Source organism: Citrus clementina, unplaced genomic scaffold, assembly GCF_000493195.1.
Source record: "Citrus clementina cultivar Clemenules unplaced genomic scaffold, Citrus_clementina_v1.0 scaffold_9, whole genome shotgun sequence".
NCBI classification, from domain to species: domain Eukaryota; kingdom Viridiplantae; phylum Streptophyta; class Magnoliopsida; order Sapindales; family Rutaceae; genus Citrus; species Citrus x clementina.
Genome location: NW_006261964.1, coordinates 31,077,433 through 31,100,770, shown reverse-complemented (window position 1 = coordinate 31,100,770; position 23,338 = coordinate 31,077,433). Strand labels below are relative to the sequence as shown.

General features: G+C 35.8%; 3 protein-coding genes across 3 annotated transcripts; 2 read left to right on the top strand and 1 right to left on the bottom strand.

Moving 5' to 3' along the window:
• The first annotated feature begins 4,331 nt into the window (after positions 1–4,331).
• On the top strand, positions 4,332–7,551 carry LOC18031742 (NAC domain-containing protein 45). Its single transcript, XM_006422237.2, has 4 exons — positions 4,332–4,527; positions 4,625–4,905; positions 5,553–5,909; positions 7,108–7,551. Exons 1-4 carry the CDS (start codon positions 4,371–4,373, stop codon positions 7,345–7,347), a joined length of 1,035 nt encoding a protein of 344 aa, XP_006422300.1. The 5' UTR covers positions 4,332–4,370; the 3' UTR covers positions 7,348–7,551.
• An 8,674-nt stretch (positions 7,552–16,225) lies between these two features.
• Positions 16,226–17,818, top strand: LOC112100221. The gene is made up of 2 exons (XM_024188980.1): positions 16,226–16,606; positions 16,865–17,818. The coding sequence occupies exons 1-2, from the start codon at positions 16,226–16,228 to the stop codon at positions 17,816–17,818; spliced, it is 1,335 nt and encodes a 444-aa protein (XP_024044748.1).
• A 3,043-nt stretch (positions 17,819–20,861) lies between these two features.
• LOC18031292 (transcription factor MYB41) lies at positions 20,862–22,103 on the bottom strand. Its single transcript, XM_006422236.1, has 3 exons — positions 21,974–22,103; positions 21,749–21,878; positions 20,862–21,636 (listed from the first exon to the last, which is right to left on the bottom strand). The coding sequence occupies exons 1-3, from the start codon at positions 22,101–22,103 to the stop codon at positions 20,862–20,864; spliced, it is 1,035 nt and encodes a 344-aa protein (XP_006422299.1).
• Positions 22,104–23,338: the final 1,235 nt, after the last annotated feature.

Below are 23,338 nucleotides of genomic sequence, written 5' to 3'. Positions count from 1 at the left end.
GCAACATAGAACAAAAAACAACAGTAAAGAAAAAGTTGTTTGGATGGCAGGAAAATTATCTAAAGCAATAAAAAGAAAAAGTAGACTGTGACGGTGTGCCAGGTAGATTTGTTCAGATGGCAATGGGCCCTCATCTTCAAACTATCACCTGTTGAATGATAAAAGTGTTCTTTTCCCTTTGGGATAAAAAGTACAGAGAATCATCTCATGGACCCCTCACATGAGCACATCGCTAAACTCATCCGAAATATACTGTCATTTTGAATTGTTACACACTGACATCGCCAAAGTTAAAGACTACCCACAATCACTCGGCATATAAACTATGCCTCTGATCAAATATAAAATTAGAATATTAATCATGGCAACATAAGAAGTGAGCTCGAATTTAGCGGTTCGAGATTATTTAAGGTTTTGTCTATGGCAGACAATGAATATTAGGAATTGATTATTATTAAAATAAATGAAAATATACTAAAGTTGGTTGGTGTGAATGATTCGACACTCTCACTCCTTAAGAGAGGTTAGGGGTTCAATCTCCACTTTCGTATGGAGTCACTACTTTAGCCAGTACTTTACCCCTTACGGGTCGACCCGGTGCGAGTGGAGATTAGTCTGGGTTGTGGTACGGGCTTAAAGGTACCTCCCACAGTTGGGGCCCACTCAGAACCACCTTATAGTTCAGACCAACAAAATAATAATAATAAGTGAAAATATTGGCATTTTCTAAATTATGAACTTAAGCTACCTATCACTATTGATAGGGAAAATATCCCATTAGTTGATATTAGATACTGGATGAATAACATATCTTCGAGGTCACCCTTAATTTTCGTGTTAATTTTTTAGCATGCGTTAAGCTCGTGGACTTCCTTATGATATTATAGCCAAATTTATAACAAGTGGGAATCACGGGTGATGGTAGCTGTTAGGGATGGCAAAATAACCCGGACCCGGCCCGGACCCGGACGAACCCGGATAATCCGGGCCGGGTTGAACCCGCACCGGAATATAAAAAAATCCGGGTCCGGAATAAATTTTAATAACCCGGATATATCCGGGTCCGGGTCCGGGTTTAGGTTAACCCGGACCCGGATATTTAATTTTAATATTATTTTTTAATTAATTTTATTGATTAATCTAAATGTGTTATTGTTTAGAAATGTATTAATTTTTTTATTTTTAGAATTTTAGAAATTAATATTGATTCATTGATCCGGGTTCAAAACCCGGAATCCGGAAACCCGGATTTTTCCGGGTTGAACCCGGACCCGGGTGAAAAAATCCGGGTTAAAATCCGGGTCCGGGAAAAGAAAATAGTATCCGGGTCCGGATCCGGAAAGGCTAAACCCGGACCCGGACCCGGATTTTGCCATCCCTAGTAGCTGTTAAGAAAATAATCCCATGTTGGCTGAAAAATTATTATCCTGGGTTATATATATAAGGTTTGGGCAATTTTTTATTCTTGAGCTATTTCTTAGTATGAATGAGACCTTAAGTTTCTACAAATAAAAATTATTTTTAAGTATGAGTTAGGCCCTTGAGTTTCTATAAATAAAAATTACAAAACACTAATATAGTTTCGTGATTTTTTTTAAAATTTTTTTCTTTTTTAGTAGATAAGGATTAATGGTAAATTTTCTTTACGTATATAGTTATTGATGGCGGATTTGGATCCATGCATGTTGGTATGATTTATCCTAATTTTTTTTAATGATTTTGTTATATGTGTGCATTTATAATATTATATGGTTCATATTTTTTTTGGTCTTAACCACGAGGTATTCTTGGGAGGATCCCAACTGTGGGAGACACCTTTAAGCCTGTACCACAACCCAGACTAGAAGTCTCCGCTCGAACTGGGAGGCACAGGTTCTCCCAATAAAGGCGACTTCCCTGCGACTCGAACTGGGAAGCAAATCCAGTCAAGCCACTTAAGGGGACTTCATTGCCAGTGGAGCCAACACTTTGTTCAATCTAAGGGTCAACAGATCAATATAGAGTCAATGTCCATCAATATCCATCTGAAGTTCACATTTTGCGTGTATCAAAGCGGGACTCTTTTGAAACAAGTTTGGAAAGTTTGCCCACTTGGAAATTGAAGGTACCATGTACATTTTACAGCAAAACCGGTGACAGGTTCCCTGAAGTTATCAAGCACATATGGAAACAAACTACAATCGTTCAATTAAGTAATCAAAAATCAGAACTCAATCGTTCAATTAATTCACTTAAATTTTATAAAAAATTATCAATTACTTAATGAATGACATATTATTTACGATAAAATTTAGAATAAAAAATATTTAGAATGTATCTTTTCTTACTCATATTGTGTATGAATAGGGCTGTGTACGCCACCGTCAAAGGAAAAGCAAGGAAGGATTGAATATGTTTTAATTATTATGAAGAGTAGGAATACATTGTTTAATTAGCCAAAAGGTTAACATTCTATACATACATATTCCTCTTCTGACAATAAATAATTTTATAGGGATATCTCACGTCTCGATTGTGTCTGTCTCCCAAATCTATAATACTACTTCTTTATTCTTCCATGTATCTTTACATTTCGTCTTGATAATCTTCTAGTATACAAGTTCTTCTCAAGGAGGCTTCCGCGATCTGATTGGTCAGTAATGCACGTGGCCTCATTCGCCTCATGGTGACAATCTCTGTGCTTTCATTTCCACCTACTAGGTCTGTAAAATCTATAAATGATATACAATAAAATGTCATTTCTATATCCAAAAAATGAGAAAGAATAAAAAGAGTTGTGTCTAGGGCAATTGTGTATATATTGTTGATTAATCTTCCGTTTACTGTATAGTCTCATGGGTAAGGGCTGACATGAGCAGAGGAAAACTTAATTAGCTGCATATAATTATGGTAATTTGCAATATTTAGTTACAAAATCCATAATTACAAACGTAAGACGACAATCAACTACAGCTAAAATTTCTCTTTATTTCTGGTTGTCATATAAATGTTTTTTGAATTCAACATTAGTAGATGAACTCAACTTAAAATAAAGAATAATGATAGATATCTCAAGTTTTTTTTATCTCAAATTTCATCGAAATGATGTGTTATTTATTGAGTGATTGATAATTTTTTATAAAATTCAGTTGAACTAGTAATATTATTTCACCAACTAATTGATGAACGACACCTCACTTAGAGCAATTTTTTTTAAGATAATGAAAGCTTTACCGCACATTTTCAAGCTTCAAAAGGTTGCCAAATTACTAAATTTTGATATTGAATTTTAAACTCTGGAAACATCAAATAATTTTAAAAAATCATCATCGCATTGTCGATTTAGCAAACTCCGGCGGAGTACGTACGAGTGATTAATATATGCGTATGTACATGATATACTTTGATGCCAAACTCTGATTCTAATTAATTAGGGTCCGATCTTATTCGTAGCAAAAAGGATGGGCATTCCAATAAAAACATGCTTAATACAATTGATAATTAATGTCTAATTATATAATTATTAGTGCAATGATCACATAAAATCATATAACATATATTCTATTGCAAAGTGATAAAAATAATGAGCAGAGCCCTAGCTAGTATTGCGTGTTGTAGGATATGGACGGTTTGCTGGTCCACAAAACTTTTTTAATGGGTGCCTCTGATTTTTGTTAGTTTGTGAGCAGGCAAAAGCAGGGAAGCTTCTTATCCTCCCTGTGGGTTTTCACACAAATCGTTAGACATAGAATCCGCAAAAGGCATGTATAATTTTTTTTTTTTTTATTCTCTTTCCTTTTAATACCTCATCATCAACTTAATTACCAATTCTGCCTCTTGTTTTATTTCATTAATTCTTGCAAATAAGGCTGATATTTGGATATAAAGAATGACAAAGATCATTAAATTATTGGAAAATTATACCTAGACCTCATGTTATTTCCATCCGTTGATATAGATATATAAACCCTCACCGATCTAATGTTTTAAATATAATTAACATCATTTTCTTATCTCGCCATCACATAGATTATAAAAATAGAGTCCAAGTGCCTAATAATGATCTATTGAATGTCTCCACATAAAAATAAAATAAAAAGAAAAACTAACGAAATGGGGTATATGTGTATATAGGGACTAACTATAATTTACGGTAAACCTTGATAATTGGGTCTCATTTTGCTTTAATTTATCATTAATTAAGAAACTGCTTAGAAAATGGCAACAATGTAGATTGACTGAAATATCAAGGGCTAAAAGTTTGGCTATGGCCCCAACAGTGGCCTATATAGTTCATTATCAAACAAGCCATTTATATTACACCTCCTTGAACCTTTAGTCCATTTCTTTTGCTCTCTCTCTCTTTTGCTTTCTTCTCTACTATCCTTTCAATGGCGCCCATGAGCCTCCCTCCTGGATTTAGGTTCCATCCCACGGATGAAGAACTTGTAGCTTATTATCTTGATCGAAAAATTAACGGCCGCACCATTGAGCTCGAAATTATCCCAGAGATTGATCTCTACAAGCATGAACCATGGGATTTACCTGGTGCATAATTAAATAGTTTCTTTCCATTTGTTCTTTCGTAATTTTTTTTTTTTTTTTGTGAAGATGAATTGATGATGACTTTGTTTGTTTTCAACAGATAAGTCATACTTACCTGGGAAGGATATGGAATGGTACTTCTTTAGCCCTAGGGATAAGAAGTATCCCAACGGTTCAAGAACTAACCGGGCGACCAGAGCCGGGTACTGGAAAGCCACTGGAAAGGACAGAACAGTGCACTCTCATAAGCAGTCGGTGGGCATGAAGAAGACACTGGTGTATTATAGAGGAAGGGCTCCTCATGGCATCAGAACTAACTGGGTGATGCATGAGTATCGCTTGCTTGATCCTTTGTCTGGCGCTGCATCATCAAGTTTAAAGGTACTATTTATACATTTCTTCTTTATTCTTAATAATTCTGCCACATGAACACGACACAGATTAATTTCGTTATCAATTATATTGAAGAAATCATCATGATGGAAACCTTTTCAACTCAATTTAAAGACAAAACCCCTAATTGGGAATTAATTTATCGTCGATCGACATATTTTTCGTTCAAAATGATTTAGGAAAAGTTTTCAATTTGGACATACAACATGAATACTGAGTTAGTAATAGTGAAAGCATCTAATTTTTGTGGGGTTACGCTGATCATCTGAAACTATCAAAAGCATTGTAAATACGTAGCAAATCTGATCTTTTGAAAGAATCATTCTGCAGGCATGCATATGATTAATCACAACGATGATTTGTGTATCTCTTTCTTTTTTTCTTGTTATATTCCTTCTCTTTTACTAAAGATTAGATATAGCTCATCACCATGACGACGAAAGACTCTTTGCCACTGATGATCGCTTTAGTGTCCTCATTACAATCATTTTTCTTCTGTTTGAAATTCTCTTTTATTCTTTTCTCATCATCTTTCTTAGCTTTTTCAATTTTATTAGATCTTTGTATGATACTCTTTTACTAAATAAGCCATTTTGATCTCACTTGGTATTAATATATAATTTTTTGGACTACAGGATTCCTATGCACTGTGTCGAGTCTTCAAGAAAACGATACAAATTCCAAAAGCAAAAGAAAGTCTTCAAGAAGCAATGGGCAATAACAATAATGATGCAGAAAATCAAACAGAAACGGTTGGGTTCTCATCAGATGAACAAATGTTAGGGGATGACACAAGTGGACGCGAAGCCGAAGAAAACGATTACTCTAAGTTCCCATCTGACACTTCTTCTTCAGATTTCACTCAAGCAACGCCTACAGAAGCCGGCAATGTTAATGCAGATGAATTTCAAGCTCCATTCATTTCAGATGAAGCTAACAGCGCCGTTAATATGTATTCTCTAGGCGTCGACTTCACTACCAACTTAATTCAGGTATAGTACTTAATATATTTAAAGAAAAAATTGAATATTATTCATGGGTATGCATTAGGTCGTCGTTTCATTTGTTAATGCTGGTGATTATTCTAATTAGAATTTCTTACTTTGGCCACGTTCTTTGTTAATGACATGATTGTCTCCTTTTTTCCGAGGCTAAATTTCCAGCAAATTATGCAGGCTTTATCACCAATTAAAGCTTAGTGCTTACACCTCCTCATTTTTTTATTCATCTTTGATCCTATTGTGTGTAACACATGATCACGGTTGCTTTCACATTTCGCACACTTATTTAAAAGTCATCATAAATGATTGAAATTTTCAAAGTACAGTTAAATGGGGCCACTGCGTTGGAAGTGGCCCACAAAAGAAGGCCTTTGAATTCTCTTTTGATCTCAATAAAGTAAACAAAGTTACAAGTAATGAACTCACCTAGCTTCCTTCTGGTTCTAAAAATCTCTTAGACTGATTACTCACATATTATGGCTTTTTCTTCACCATCTTCTATAAATTCTTTTGACTGACTGACTGAAAATCTCTCTTTCTCTCTCTCTCATCTTCCCAAAACATCTTGAATGTCACTGTCTCCAATGACGTATTTCCTTTCCGTTATGTTAGTCACAATTTGGTCCATTTTCCCGTTCAAAACCTTTTTTTTTTTTTGGAAGGGTTCAAAATCTATTTTGCTTTCTCTATAAAAGGAATACAACCCATCTTAAGTAGTATTGTTATTTTGAAACATTTTTCCACGTGTCTAATGTTTATATAACTACTGTTCTATTCATCAAAGAATGTGACATATAAAAGTGATTAATTGCCTATCTTGTTTCTTCTTTTAGTTTTTGCTTTAAATTATTGATGCTCAATGCTGCCCTTGAAATATAATAGATCCAAAAGAAATAATTTAGCGCATCCCATTGTATCCAACCTGAAGAAGCCTCAATATATCTTTCATTCTTTTCTTGAAACCTCGAGGAAACTGGGAAATTATAATCAATATAGGGTTCGGATAACGAACCCTAATTTTTACACCGTTTAATCTCAAATGTGCATCGCAATAACCACATATTATTACGCATGCATGTAGATAAATTAAAATGCATTGATTTGAAACTCGTGCAAGAATCTGAGTAGAACATGTAGCAACAAGGATCATGTCCTCTTAAAATACAAACGATCTTCTTTGTCGATGCAGGATATACAGATGCCAAGCTACGCAAACTTGCAGTATCAATGTCCTTTCCCACCATTGGAATTAGAAGACTTCCCACAGATAAACATCGCGGAGACGAAGCCATCGAAGCCTGAAATTTTTGACGGGTGTTTGATGTATGATAAGTGTAGGGATTACATGAATGGAGCCCTCGAAGAGATTTACTACTTGTGTTCCGCACAAGACACAAACAACTCTGTCGCCCTCTCCATGCAAGACTAACACAGTTAATTGAGACTTCACCAAAAGATGATGATCATATAGTTAAGTTATATACTTTTGTTTCTCTCTCACATGTATTGCTATTTTTATATACTAAAATTCAACGATGCAGAAGTAGAAAATTGTGTTGGGTTAAATTAAATAACCCCAAATCGGGAATTGTTTTGCTAATTAACCACAAGGTAATGTTGTTTGACTTACCATGCGCTTTTAATTTGCTTCTCTCTCAAAGAGAAAAATTGTACTTCTTATTAATTAGAATGATGAGTCGGGGCATATACCATATTTTTTTTCCTTTTTGTAATTTCTTGGTCAATTTTGAAAGGAAAATTGAAAAATTATACATTTTACAAATGTATTACTTATTTGAATATATTTTTTTGTTGTCATGATATTTCACACGTGAAACATATATACATACAGTTCTTGAACACACAATTCCATGCATACATATATAGCCCATTATGTCGTTAATCAAGCGCAAATTACTTCTTAATCTTCTAAAACTATGGGTCCAATCACTTTCAAGTAAAAATGGAAAAAAAAGCTACGGGCCACTTAAACTAGAATGTCATGTTATAAAGAGTGGAGCTTTTAACACCCCTCTAAAATCCTAATAATACCCCTTTAGACCTAAAACGCCCCAATTTAATTTATAGAATCCTAATCCATGTATTAAAATTAAAGTAACGACAAATATTCTAAATTTTTTTATCTTAAGTTTCATCTCAAATAATGTGACATTTATTGAGTGATTGGTGATTCTTTATAAGATTTAAGTGAATTGATTGAATTATCTCATCAACCAATTGATGGATTTTTTTTAGATTAAAAATTTAGGATGTGTAACACTTATCTTAAAATTAATCATCTTGCCATAAAATTTTTTCCTTTAAATAATATAGTTTTAAAGATTTTATTGTTAAATACATACTAATCCCAAAATCTTAAATTATTTTTTTATGATGTAGTTTTTCTCATTATTAGAAAGAATAATTTCAATTAAAAAATAAAAAATAAATTTATCTTTGGTTACTTAGATAATTAATGACAAATTTTAAAATGCTTCCAATGTACGGCTAACCTTGTGTTGTAGAATTTCTCCATCAATTAATTGAACTATAAGTGTGCTAATGGGTAATCATAAACACATAATCAATGAAGTCTTTGCAACTGTCAATTTTTGAAGGCTAGTAGCCAATAGTTATTCGCCCTTCATCTCCGCAATTTGTTGTTTATGGTAAGAGATAAATTTACTAGTTTTGTGTGACAATACATATTTAAAAAACACAATTAATAATTGCAGTTGAGATTGATCTTATGAGACCTTTGGTTTCACAGTTTCAACTGGATGGTAAAGTGCAAAGAGTTGAATATGAGAACCTTCATGTTATTTGTTTCCATTGTGGTAAATACATGCACAATAAGGAAGGCTGTCCGGATAGGGATGATAATGGTCCTTATGAGGAAAATCAGGAGGCCAATATGGAACAAAATATACAGATCTCAGAACTTTTAATCCTAGCTCTACCTTGTCACTAAAAAATCGGCCCATTAGAAGGAAAAAAGCCAACCAATCAGCTAATCCCAAAGGTCCTAAGCATGTGGGTACATCTACTCGATTGCATGAGAAAGTCCCTAATGAAGAAAACACCAATTTTTTTTTTTTTTGGTCTTATCCACGAGGTATCCTGGGGAGGGCCCCAACTGTGGGAGGCACCTTTAAGCCCGTACCACAACCCAGACTAGAAGTCCCCGCTCGAACCGGGAGGCACAGATTCTCCCAACAAAGGCGACTTCCCTGCGACTCGAACTGGGGAGCAAACCCAGTCAAGCCACTTAAGGGGACTCCATTGCCAGTGGAGCCAACACTTTGTTGGTAGAAAACACCAATTTTCAAAGCTCTATTCCTACACATGACTTACGTGGTTGTCCTAATCTCCATGCAAGCCATGCAAACCCCAATCTTTTACATATACCCATGTATGTTCCTACTAGTCTAAACCCCCTTTATCACTTAGCCATCTCATTTCCTCCTGATAACGTCACTAAAACTCTCCACATTGTTGATGTACATCCAAAAAACTCAAATGATCATAACAGTACTGGCGGTCACATTCTTCTGTCGGAATTGGATGGTGATCCCTCTGATTCTAAGGTTTTGGCTGCCAACATGGATATGGAAGATGATGCAAATGATATCGATTATATGGCTACAAGTGAGGATAGAGTTGATTCTTCAGAAGGTGATGTGTCCCTTGTTGAATAAACGGCCATGGACTTAGTAGAAGAGGCCTCTCGGCTGGTGCAATAAGGCTCAACTTATTTTCATTTTGCTTTTTTATAACGATACGAATTCTGTTTTAAAATGTACAAGAGGCGGCTTCGAAGGGCTTTCGTCGCTCTTTCAATACTCTTATTAAAAATTATTGTCCTTCTATGGTTATTATAATGGAGCCTAGAATCAGTGGGAAGCAAGCATATGATTTTGTTAAACGTAGCGGCTTTGATTATTCTCATCGTATTGAAGCTTTAGGTTTTTCTGGTGGAATCTGGATTCTTTGGCGAGATTGTTTTAAAGTGGAAGTCTTTTATAATCACAAGCAATTCGTCCATTTTAAAATTTTAAAGAATAACAATCTTCAATCTTGGATCGCAACGATGTATGTGAGCCCTAATCCTAATTTGAGAAGGCAGTTATGGGATCACCTTGACTTTTTAGCCAGATCGATTCATGGTCTGTGGTTGGTGGGAGGCGATTTTAATTCCATTTTATGTGCTGCTAAGAAGAAATATGGCTCTACTAATACCTATGGGGTTTCTGGGCTGTTTAAAAATTAGTTTAATATGAATGGTATGTTTGATTTAAATTTCCATGGACCCTGGTTCACTTGGTCTCGTGGTTTTCTTATGAAGCGGCTTGACAGAGTTGTTTCTAATATGGAATGGCTAAACAAGTATCCAAATAATGTTGTCCCACATCTGCTAAAGATTGCTTCAGATTATAGACCTATTTTACTTCGGTTTACTAATGATATCAGTAGCTCTCGGGCAGGGGCGGATGTAGTGTAGGTCTAGTGGGGGCTCAAGTCCCCACTGAAAAAAAAAATCTTTTTGTTTAAAAGAAAAATTAATAAATTTTTAAATAATCTCTATCAAACTATCAAAAACCTCCGTTCTTTCAGTTTCTATAACCACAATAGAGAGAACATTTTTAGTAATGAAATTTATTAAGAATGAACTTCGGAATCGGATGAGAGATGAATGGATAACTAATTATTTGATTGTTTATGTAGAAAAATATGTATTTAATAGTGTTGATAATAAATCTATTGCACAACGTTTTCAAAATATGAAATCGCATAGAGAACAATTGTAATTGTGTTATAAAAAATTTTATATATTCAATTTTCAATTTTTACATTTTGTTGTTATTTAATTTAGCCCCCGGTAAATTATTTTTCTAGATCCGCCACTGCTCTCGGGGACAAAAGCCTTTCCGTTTCTTGGCTGCATGGCTTATTGATAATTCCTTTGGTTAGTTCGTCTTTATTGCTTGGCTTAATAATTTGTCATATTTACATGCTGCTGATACTTTTGTGAAGAAGGTCCTGGAATGGAGCATAGATCATTTTGGTAATATTTTTCAGAGGAAGCGAAGGATCCTAGCACGCCTAAGGGGGTTTAGAAGGTGTAAGAAACCAACTATCGACAAAGTCTGGCTAAGTTAGAGCTAAAGCTGAAAAAGGATTTAAAGGAAGTACTTACACAAGAGGAAACATTGTGGCTTAAAAAATCTCGCAAAGATTGGCTTATTCAAGGGGATAGAAATTCAGCTTATTTCTACAAAAAAAAACTTTGGCCAGACGTAAGAGGAACCAAATCACAACCATTCAGGATGATAATGGTGAATGGCTTTTAGATAATGAATCATTAAGCAGCATGACATAGCTTTCTTATCAGCATTTTATATTAGTGAGACCTTAGTTTTCCTACCTTATCCGATAAGGGGATGCTTCCTTAACCTTAAAGTGTATCTAACTCAAGGGCTCACTACTCCCATTAAAGATAATGAAATCCGATAGACTATTTTTAGCATGAAACCTCTAAAGGGCCCTGGCGTGGATGGCCTACATGTGGTTTTTTATCAATCCCAATGGCATATCATTGGCCCATCCTTCTGTAGATTTGTACAGAGTATTTTCAGTAGTGGCAATATTCCTAAGGAAATTAACACTACGCTTTTAGTTCTCATCCCAAAGACTGATCATTCGGTTAATATGAAGATGTATTACCCGATTAGTTTATGCACAATAGTTTACAAAACCATTTATAAAATCCTGACTAACAGACTACATGCATTGATGCCGAATCTTATTGGCCCTCAACAGACCAACTTTGTCCCTGGCCGACATATCATTGATAATATTGTGATTGCTTAAGAAGTTATTCATTCTATGTGTAAGAAAAAGGGGAAGAAATGTTTCATGGTGATTAATATGGATCTAAAAAAGGAGTATGATAGGCTTAACTGGGATTTTATTCATGAGACGTTGCAGGAAACGAGATTGTCGAGAGATATGATCCACATCATTATGGAATGCATTACTTTTGCTACAATGAAAGTTTTATGGAATGGTGAAGTTGCTGTTGAGTTCGTCCCCTCCAGAGGTATACGACAAGGTGATCCTCTTTCCCTGTATATTTTTGTCTTATGTATAGAGCGGCTCAATCATGGAATCAATAATGTTGTCACTACTAGGGATTAGCAGCCGATTCGTCTTACTCGTCGTGGCACTCCTCTTACTTATTTTTTGCTGATGATCTTTTATTATTGGCTGAAGCAAATATCAATCAAGTTGAGGTTATCAATATAGTTTTGGATACTTTTTTGCCAAATCTCAGAGGTTAAGGTAAACAAGACTAAATCTCAGGTTTTCTTTTTTAATAATATATCAGCTCGGGACATGAAAAGAATTAGGGCTGCCCTTGGGTTCTCGGTTCCCAAGGATCTAGGCACGTACCTTGGGATGCCACTACTACATACTCGAGTCTCGCAGCATACTTATCATAACATTATTGACAAGGTTAAAAGACGCCTATCGGGATGGCATGCTTCTCTTCTGTCCTTGGCGGGTAGAATTACTCTTGCTTAGACAATTTTACAGGCTATTCCGGTTTATGCAAAGCAATCAACGAGCCTCCCCATTGGAATTAATCTAAAGATTGATAAAGCTTGTAGGAAATCATATAGAGTGGAAATTTTAGTCATCAGTGAATGAGTATGGTGAGTTGGGATAGATTGTGCAAACCAAAGGTTTATGGAGGTTTAGGTTTTAAGGACCTAAACGTGATGAACAAGGCTCTTTTAATGAAGCTCAGTTAGGGAGTCATTTTAGATAAAGATAGTTTATGGGTTCGGGTTCTGTGTACTAAATATGGGTTTAATAGTTCTAACCCTCCTCTTACTTTGCCCACTCGATATGGATCTCATATGTGGAAAGCTATTGGTAAGATTTGGCAGGATACACTTTCGAGTGTGTGTTGGTCTATTGGTGATGGTAGAAAAACCCGTTTCTGGTGGGATTGTTGGGTTTATAAGGACAAACCCCTTGCGAGCCATGTCATTTTTCCTATCCCTGATCATCTTAATAATTTAATGGTTGTTAATTGTGTGGAGGTCAATGAGCAATGGAACTGGGCATTATTTGATTATTTTCTTCCTGGTACTGCTATTATAAAGATTGCATCAATCCATCCTCTTTCAGTGTCGTTAGGGCCGAATCAATTATATGGTTCGCATTCTAATGAAGGGAATTTCTCGGTGTCCTCTGCTTATTATGCTATCAGTTCACCAGATAATCAATTAAAGGATACTATTTGAAAGTTGGCTTGGAATTGGCAAGGCCTTTAGTGTGTTAAAGTTTTCGTTTGGCTAGCTTTTCATGGTCGGTTGAAAACCAAATTTGAAATCTTAAGGCGTCATATATTGATAAATCCTGAGTGTAACAGATGTGGGGCCCCGGTTGAGGATATCTTGCATGTGCTGAGAGACTGCATGGTTGCGAGAAGATTCTGGTATTGTGTGATTCCTTTAGCAATGAGGCAACATTTCTTCCAAACTCCATTTAACAAGTGGATGATTAATAATCTTTAGAATTCATGGCCGATTTATGGAATTCAAAATTGGGTTTGTTTCTTTGGCATAACGATATGGAGACTATGGTTTTGGAGGAACCAGTTTTTAGTGCATGGATCGACTATGGACGGCTTATCCATGGTTAATGATGTTAAGGCTCGCACTGAGGAAGTGATTTTGCTTCAACAGTCTTCTTTGATCTCGAGAACTATAAAAGTCAACAAATGGATTGGCTGGTCGTTTCCGAATTGGCCATGGTGCAAGTTGAACTCGGATGGTGCTTGTAAAGTTTCTGGTGTAGCCATTGCAGGGGTCTGATTCGCGACCATAATGGTCATTGGGTTGCTGGTTTTGGAATTAATTTAGGGATTTGTTTAGTGACTATGGTAAGTTATGGGGTCTTTATCAAGGTTTACTTCTTGCGTGCAATAAAGGAATTCGATGGCTTTGTGCTGAGGCTGATAGTTGCTGCGTTACTCAACTTGTGATGAACAAAATGGTGACTTCTAATGAGTTTTCTCCTATAATTCGTGCTATTCAGGAACTCCTCAGACGAAACTGGCATATGGAGATTACTCACGTTTACAAGGAGGCTAATTTTGCCGCTGATTATTTGGCTACTTTGGCTTGTTTTATTCTTTTAGGTCTTCATGTTTTTAATTATCCGCCTACTGGGGTGCTCTAGTTTATTTCGTGAGACAGGTAGTCTACCCCCGCTTTGTTCTTTCTTAGCTCTGTTAAGAGCCCCTCTTAATAAAAAAATAAAAAATACAATTAATAGGAGCCCCTCCAAATGAATTTTCATTTCAGTTTGTATTTCAATGTTTCGTTTCCTCTCTTTATGCATGTGAAGTAAATATATACCTATATCTACAATCTAATTATAGTATTTTTTTCTCCAAATAGATTTAGAATTACATTTAGATTTATGGTGAATGGAATCATTTTATTCACATCAGAAATCTTCACACTTTATTTATTTATTCATTTTTCAGTCTCTGTTTTCCTATAAAAGTTATTTGGGGGGGGGGGGGGGGGTTGGAATTCAGATTAAGTTCCTGTTGGTAGAGATATTTTTCTGAAGGTATTTCTTATGCATTGCGTCTCTCTTGTTCATCTATGATTGTAAAATTGACCGTTTGCGCATTATTTTTTAATTATATTCTTAACGATGTCCCTGAACTTGGAATCGATCTTAATAATCTTAGTGTCGGATTTATTACTTTTATGCTATTGAATTATGAGTTGTTGACGAAACCTCTCGTTTGTTTATTTACATTTTCTTTTCTTAATTTCATTTTAAATAGTATATATCTCCTTCTTTTGGAAAGATGTGACACCATCAGCACTAGATTAGATCTTCTTTTTTTTTTAATGAAATACTAAATTATATCTTTGGCCCTTATTTTTTAAAAAAGAAAATTACATATATAGTATAAGTAAGTTTAAAAGTTTAATAGAAATAGATTACAATTAAAGTCTAAAACCTAACATATAAAATTCAATATATAACATTTGATAATAAACTTTCACTACTATATGAAGAGATTTGAACTCTCTATCTTAAAATTAAAAGAAAAATGTGTCAAATTACGAGGTTGATGAAAATTATATCTTTAATTTTGATAAGGAATAACTTATTAGGAGCATAGTAAATATTAATTTTTTTAAGTAACAATTTTGATGATTACTCAGAGAAAGTCTTGGCTCCATGACAAGTTGAGTTTTTGTCTTATCTCCATGACAAGTTAAGTTTTTTATTCCTTTACTTTCTTTATTTTCTAGATTTACGTTTCCTTTGTTCCATTTGGAGCATCAATGACGACCATAAACCCTAGGAAACCACTGGACATGAATGAGACTTATGCTGCTTTGTCTATTGAAGAAGAAGATGACGGGGGTCTTATAATCACGGGGAAGATGTTGAAGATGGGAAAGATGAGAGGATTGATTTTCGATATTGCTTGGCGGGAAGATTATTAACGGACAAGGTTATCAATTTTTTGGCTATGAAAAATACAATGGTGGCTCTCTGGCGGTCTGGGAAAGGGATTTGTATTAAGGATTTATCACCCACATTATTCTTATTTCAATTTTTTCATGAAATTTACATCAGGAGAGTTCTTGAAATAGGGCCTTCGACGTTTGATCAACACATCTTACTTGTCAAGCGGTTGGGCGAATTAGAACAACCTCATGCTGTGCCGTTATACCACACATCCTGCTGGATCCAAATTTATAATTTACCGATCGGCTTTCTTTCAGAAAAGGTGCTGCAGAATATTAGAGACTACATTGGTGAATTTCAGGCATCCGACGAAAATAATTTAATGGGTGTTTGGAGAAATTATATGCGTATAAGGGTGTCTATTGATGTTAGAAAGCCCCTTAAGCGCCGTATGCGACTGAAGAAATCCGGTGGAGATTGGGTTTGGATAGATTTCAAGTATGAGCGTCTCCAAGTTTTTTGTTTCATATGTGGATTGCTGGGTCATACCGAAAGGCAATGCCCGTCCCTATACGATTATCCTGATGGTGACATCATAAAACCTTATGGGCAGTGGATGAAGGCGCTCATAAGATGAAATAATTTGAATTCTGGTGAGAGGTGGTTATGTTCGGGGCCACCGGAGATAGGGGAAGCGAAAGATGGTAATAGCATGGATCTTGCGGATGTAATGAAAGTTGATTCTTTTCCTCACACAAAATCGGGAATTACTATATCTAGTGGTCAAGTGGATGACGAGATTGAGGGGACCACGCGGGCCTAGTGTTACTGTGATGCATAATCAATTGTTGTTGGAGTTGTTCACGGCTGTTGATGTTAAAGAGGCGTTATTTAGCATGCATCCGGATAAATCCTCGGGGCCGGATGGCATGAACCCTGCCTTTTATCAGAAATTTTGGAATTTAATTGGACAAGATGTTACAGATGCGTGTCTATATTTTATTTCAATTCACACTTTCCCTGATGAACTGAATGATACCTTAATTGTATTAATTTCTAAGAAGCTACAGCCTGAAACTTTGACAGACATGCGCCCTATTGCATTGTGCAATGTCTTATACAAGATAGTTGCAAAGATGCTTGCAAATAGAATGAAGTTGGTATTAGACTCGGTAATTTTTAAATCTCAGAGTGCATTTGTTCCGGGCAGAGCAATCACTAACAATATCCTCATATCGGCTGAAATTATTCATTTTCTTAAAAAAAAAAGAAGCAAGGAAAAACGGGTATAATGGTCTTCAAGATTGATATGTCGAAAGCATATGATCGAATTGAATGGGACTTCCTAAAGGCTGTGATGCTGAGGATGGGGTTTGATGAGGGTTGGGTGGATCTTATTATGTTGTGGTGTTTCTACGGTGAGTTATAAGGTGCTAAGGAATGGGGCGGAAGTGGGATCCATTATCCCAAGTACAGGGTTTCCAGAAGGAGACCTGTTATCTCCTTATTTATTTATAATCTGTTCTGAGGGACTTAGTTCGTTGATCCGTAATCGGGAAAGGGCTGGATTTCTTCATGGGGTTAAAGTGGCTAGGAGTGCACCTAGCATTTCTCACCTATTCTTTGCCGATGATTATTTACTCTTCTTTAAAGCCAATCTAAATGAAGCCAGAATTATAAAGGGTTTGCTGGCTATCTATGGTGCCGCTTCTGGACAGCAGGTGAATTATAAAAAATCAGCCATATCTTTCAGTGCAAATATGGATGAGGTGTCCAAAGGGCAGGTGTGTGAAGTTCTGGAAGTTTCCGCAACTAGTAACCATGAAACCTATTTGGGGTTGCCTTCGCAAATTGGAAGAAAGAAGAGTGTCGTTTTTAATTTTATTAAGGATAACGTGTGGCAACAGCTGCAAAGGTGGAATCAGAAATTTTTAAGTAAGGCTGGGAAGGAGATAATACTGAAAACAGTAGCCCAAACTATTCCTAATTATGCCATGAACATTTACTTGTTACATGTTGATTTATGTAAGGAGCTGGAAATTATGATGAACTCGTTTTGGTGGGGAACTAAGCGAAATGAAGATCGAGGAATTCATTGGCGTCGTTGGGATTCGATGTGTAAACCAAAGTCTTTTGGGGGCATTGGTTTCAAAAAGATACGCGATTTTAATATTGCTATGTTGGGAAAACAGTGTTGGAAGCTCATGACAAATCCACAATCTCTGGTGGCAAGGATCCTGAAGGCCAAGTACTATCCTAGATCCGTATTTATTGAGGCAAGTGTGGGATTTAATCCTAGTTATACCTGGCGATCAATAATGGCTACCCAACATGTCGTAGTTCAAGGAAGTAGGTTACGAATTGGGAGTGGGCAGCAGGTTTAAATCACCAAGGATCCGTGGCTTCCCGATGTTGACAATGGCTGTATAACAACTGTTCTGGATGAGAGTCTCGTAACAACTACAGTGAATTGTCTTATGGTTTCGGGTCAACGACGATGGGACAATGATTTGGTGGCGGATGTGTTTAATGACAAGGATGCTGCACTTATTTTGCAAGTGCCTCTTAGTGCTAGACATGACAAGGATTGTTGGTTCTGGCTTGCGAATTCTAAGGGTAATTTTACTGTCAGGAGTTGTTACAAGTTGCTGAATCTTATTTCTGATGCCCCAAGTAGTAAGGTATGGAAGTGCTTATGGAGATTGGAAGTTCCAAGTAAGGTGAAACATTTCATTTGGCGTGCTTTAATAAATGTTTTGCCTACGGCCGATAACTTGCTGCCTAGGAAGGTTGAGGTTTCCCCTATATGTCCCATTTGTAGTGCAGCTAATGAGTCAGTTTTACATTGTTTGGTGGAGTGTTTATTTGCTCATTCTTGCTAGCTACTGTCCTCGTTAGGAACTATTAGAAAATGTTCTTTTTTTTTGCATGGATTGAGCACATATTTAGTCACTGCAGTAAAGAAGATTGCCAGCTAGCTATGATGGTGTGCTGGAGGCTTTGGATTAATAGAAATGATAAGGTGTGGAATGGGAATAGTGGGCGGGCTCAAAATCCAGTGAATGTTGCTGGCCATTATCTCTTCCAATGGCAAGAAGCTAGAAAGAAAAAGTTAACAATTGGTGAGCCTGTGCAGTGGGGTCATGGTTCGGTGTGTTGGATTAAGCCTCCAACGGGCTGGTTAAAGTGTAATGTGGATGCAGGGGTATTTAGCTCGCAGGACAGCTTCAGCTTTGGAGGAGTAATAAGAGATTCTGGAGGTGCTTTTGTGGCAGCTAAGTGTCAACGCTTCCCTGGTTCGGTTCATCCCCGCGAGGCAGAAGCTTTGGCTGTTCGTGAAGCTCTTAGCTGGCTGAAAATTCTGCAGCTCTCTAAAGTTATTCTTGAAATAGATTGTTTGAATGTGTACTCAGCTTTAATTACTCAAACTCCTAGCCCTAATGGTTTTGGTTTAATTATTGAGGACTGTCAAGAATTAGTTAAACTAGTTGGAGAAGTAAGATTCTCTTTTGTTCGACGATCTGCGAACGTTGCTGCCCATACAATAGCTAGGGTGGGGGGTTTTATGTCAGGTCCTGGAGAGTGGAGGTTTGTTCCACCTCCGTGGTCATGTCCGATGTTGACAATATCTTAAGATTAATGAAATTTCCATTCATAAAAAAAAAAAAAAAACTTATTGGGGGCATATTTATGAAAAAATTTACTAGTTAATTCATAATTAACTATGTTTAGTTGGTTTCTGACTTGGGGTACAGCTAATCATACAATTTTCTGTTTAAGATAAAGATTGTATAGGTTGAGCCCGCAAAATAGATCTTTGCTCTTTGTGCCCTCTAATTTTATGTCATTGACTCATTGGCTACAATTTTACAACTTGTAACATTTTAACCAAAATAGAAACCTTTTCTCGCCAGCTGGCTCCACCTCTAGTCTATAACTACAAACTATATACTGCAAAAAGCTAGCATATATAGTCATGTACGTATTATAGTTGTAAAAATTAGTTTTGAATTTTATTTACTCTTCTTACTTTTCAAATATAATTTTTCGTACTCCACCAATTTATGAGAAAAAACTTAGGCTTACCGGTCTTACTATTTTAACAGACATTGAGGTCTTGCCATTTGGTGGAACAGTAAGTCCCACTCTAAGATCCATCAAAATTTAATATAGGAAAAATAGTTTAGACTCGTTTAATCTACCGAATGGTATAATCTCAATTGCTGGTCCTACAGCTGAAGTGATATGATTAACTTAAGCAAGTTTTTTGGGCCCCCAATTCTCACACGCACAGACCAAACAAAAAATGAAGAAGAAGAAGGTCACGCGAAGTATTAAGATATATACAAAACATGTAACACATGAACTAAAGAGACTGTCATCACAAAATGTACCTAAATCCCACAATTTTGGTATGTGTTTTGTTTCTTAACCAATTTTCTTCTGTATACTTCAAACTTTAGTACGATTGGTGCGTGTCTTATCATCATGCTGTATGTCTAGTTTCATATTTTGCAATTGACTACACACTTGAATAATGAAAAAACGTGTTTTAAAGAAGAATATTTAATATTTTAGTGATTTGTTAATAAAATATTAGGAATTATTGATTAGAGTAACGATCCTATTAGATTTCATACAAAAGTGTAGATCCTCTAAATAACCATTTTGGTCAATTAGATCCCTTTCAAAAATATTGTAATCTCTCTTCATGATAGGATAGCATTTCCAATCATTTTCATTTGAGATGAGTCCACGACAAAAAAATGACGGCAAAACAATCAAAGCATGATATAATGTGCTTTATTGAAAATCTTTTTTTTTTCCCAATCTCTCAAATTTTTTATTGTTAACCCCCTAAATTTTCATTCATGATTCAAATTTATGATATTCTATGACACACAAAAACTTAAGCGTCGACAGGAAAAAACTTTTAAAAAATTTTACAAAAAATTTAAAATATCTAACCGTAGCTACAACAACAACAAAAGCAATCATAAAACCATAAGTATGAATTTGTACTTTATTGTAACTCTAGCTATGAGTATTTTACTCCTCATGTTGAAGAATTTTTGACATTTTTTAAAAAATAAATTCTACACATGGATAACATACAAGTTTTTATTTTTGTCCGACACAAAGCAACTATCATTATTGATTAATTGATGCAAGAGAGTTGCTTGCTTTCAGCTCTAATACTTTTGGAATCTCATGATCGTCCGTTTTCAAACATTTTGTAGCAACAAATTTTTTTCTAGTAATTGGTATATGCATATACAACCTGATCCCCAGCAAACAAATTAACAAATAAAAAGTAGAGAAATAAAAGAAAATTCACTAGTAAGCCACAATCTAAGCTATAGAGTAATTTGATTAGTAACAACACACACACACACAAATATGATAGCCTCATTAAATTATACTAAACTAAAAGTTCCATGCAAAATCATCCGTGGAGAAAGAGCTAAAGTCACGACACATTGCACCAGCCATGAGTGTGGAGTCCACAAAGTCAAGGTGATGATCAAAACTAGAACTATCAAACGAACAATCCATGTTAGCTTCATCATCAATTTTTTCCATCTGCGGCGCCTGACGATCACAAATATTCTTCTCCTTCTCTCTTTGCTGTTGCAGCTTTGCTTCCAAACTTGGCACTTCAATATTAGTATTAGTACCCCACATGCAATAATTCTCATCTGTGAGTCCAAATCCAGGAGGGTTCATTAATGAGGAGCAAGGCGGAGACGACATGGGTCCATTGCGAAGATGATCAACTGATGATGAAACATAATTAGGAAAATTTGTGGAATAATCTTGGGAATTTTGGTCACCAGCATTCCAAACAAAGTTAGGGTTCTGATATTCAGAAGCGGGGGGCATCGGTATAGCTGTTGGTTGAAGCAATGAGAATTGATCAGTAGGCGCAGGCAATGTCAGAACCGGAGGCCTAATGATCTCCATCGAAACAATATTGCTCATTATTTGTGATGAACTCACAGTAAATGCTCGTGATGAAATGGGTAGTTGTATGTTGCATGCAATTTTGCTGGAGGCAGCAGCTCTTTGATGCGAAGGCATCAAAATGTGAGTCTTTGGATCGAGGCCTTTTGACATTAACTTTTTTTTAATGCACGAGTTCCAATAATTCTTCACCTCATTGTCTGTTCTTCCGGGCAGATGCTTAGCTATTTGAGCCCATCTGCCAGCAGCCAAATATTCAGTCAAACACATGCAGCATTCATTCTTATTAATTGTGCTATGTCATATTAATTAAATACCCTTAATAATGATTAATTCAATTCTTTAATTACCTATTGCCCAATATTCTATGCACATCAATGATTATCTGCTCTTCTTCTTCGGTGAAAGAGCCTCTCCTCAAGTCTGGTCTCAAGTAATTTATCCATCTCAATCTACAACTCTTTCCACATCTCTGCAAGCCTACGATTCATATGCATATTAAATTAGCCAAAGGAAAGAATTAACTAACGATATTCAATTCATTGTTATTAAGAAGCATTAATCAATACAGCTACCAGCAAGTTTTGGAACAGAACTCCAGCTGCCATGGCCGTGAGCAGTGATGTGTTTGAGGAGCTTTTCATCTTCTTCAGGAGACCATAAACCCTTCTTCACTTTTTGTTTGCTGCAGCACCTGTGACCCATCTTCTCTGTCTGATTTGTTTCTCGATAACCTTCAACAATTATTAACACGGTCAGCTATATGTTAGCTCTTTTCAATTTATCAGGACGACAACAATTCACGCACTTTGAAGTGAGTTATGGTTTTAGAACTATTTTTCATCAATTTTGTTAGCGAGAGCGAGAGAGAGGAAAGAAGGAGTGATTAATGATGATGATGACGACGATGATGATGTACGTTTGTTTTCGACAAATGCAAAATATTCAGCCAAGGGGCAACATATTTAACATGATTCATAGCTAGCCCAAACAAGCCAATCGGTGATTGATGTCTTGTTAACTAACACATTTGGGCAACCTCTCAAGTGCAACTCCATATTGGCAGAGATCCCTTGAGGTGGCTCATGGTCCCACCAATTCACAAAAATAAAAAACGTTTTTGTCAATTTGAGTACATTATGGGGTTACTTACCAAGTCCTTGCCACCTTCCAATTTCCAAATAAATAAATAAACCAAGTCCTTAGCCGCCTAATGTATTCTTCAGTTGCCCACCTTTAACTGTATATTTATCTATAGCAGCAATGTGCTGTTATTTTACCCTCTCCTAAGAAAAGCGTACCGCAACCCTAAAGACTGCGAGAGGGCTAATTTATGTCTTAAGAAAACTATTGTTGAAAGATAAATGTTCTATTTTAATGTGAAATGATTAATTTTCATTTAGAGACGTGTTAAGGCATTTTATTTAACATTAATTTGTAGATATGTTATTACATGTCAAATTTACTTTTCAACAAAATACTTTTCTTTTAACATTTTCATGAACTATTAAAAATTTATAAGGCACAAAGTGATAAACATTTTTTACCCACAAAAAAAGAAAAAAAAGAGTAACTGGTAATATCATTTACCAACAATCTCGTGGCTGTATTAGGTTCATCACCTAAGGCAACAAAATAATAAGCAATCAGTGCTGCTTGTATGAATTAAAGTTGAAAGAAGTCGCATAAAAGTAGATTCGATAAACAAGTCACCCACAAAGTCCTACGTGGGACCAACTGGGGGCTAGAATGGGCCTTTAGGGACCTGGCCCTACAATCCAAAAATAAAATTTTTAATATTGGATATTTATACTTTTTACCTTTAAAATATAGTTTTTAATGGATTGGACTTGGTTATAACTTGAAACAATTATCGAATATAATATTTGTAAATAATCACGAGTACCACATCATCCATATGCTTATTATATAAAATTTTA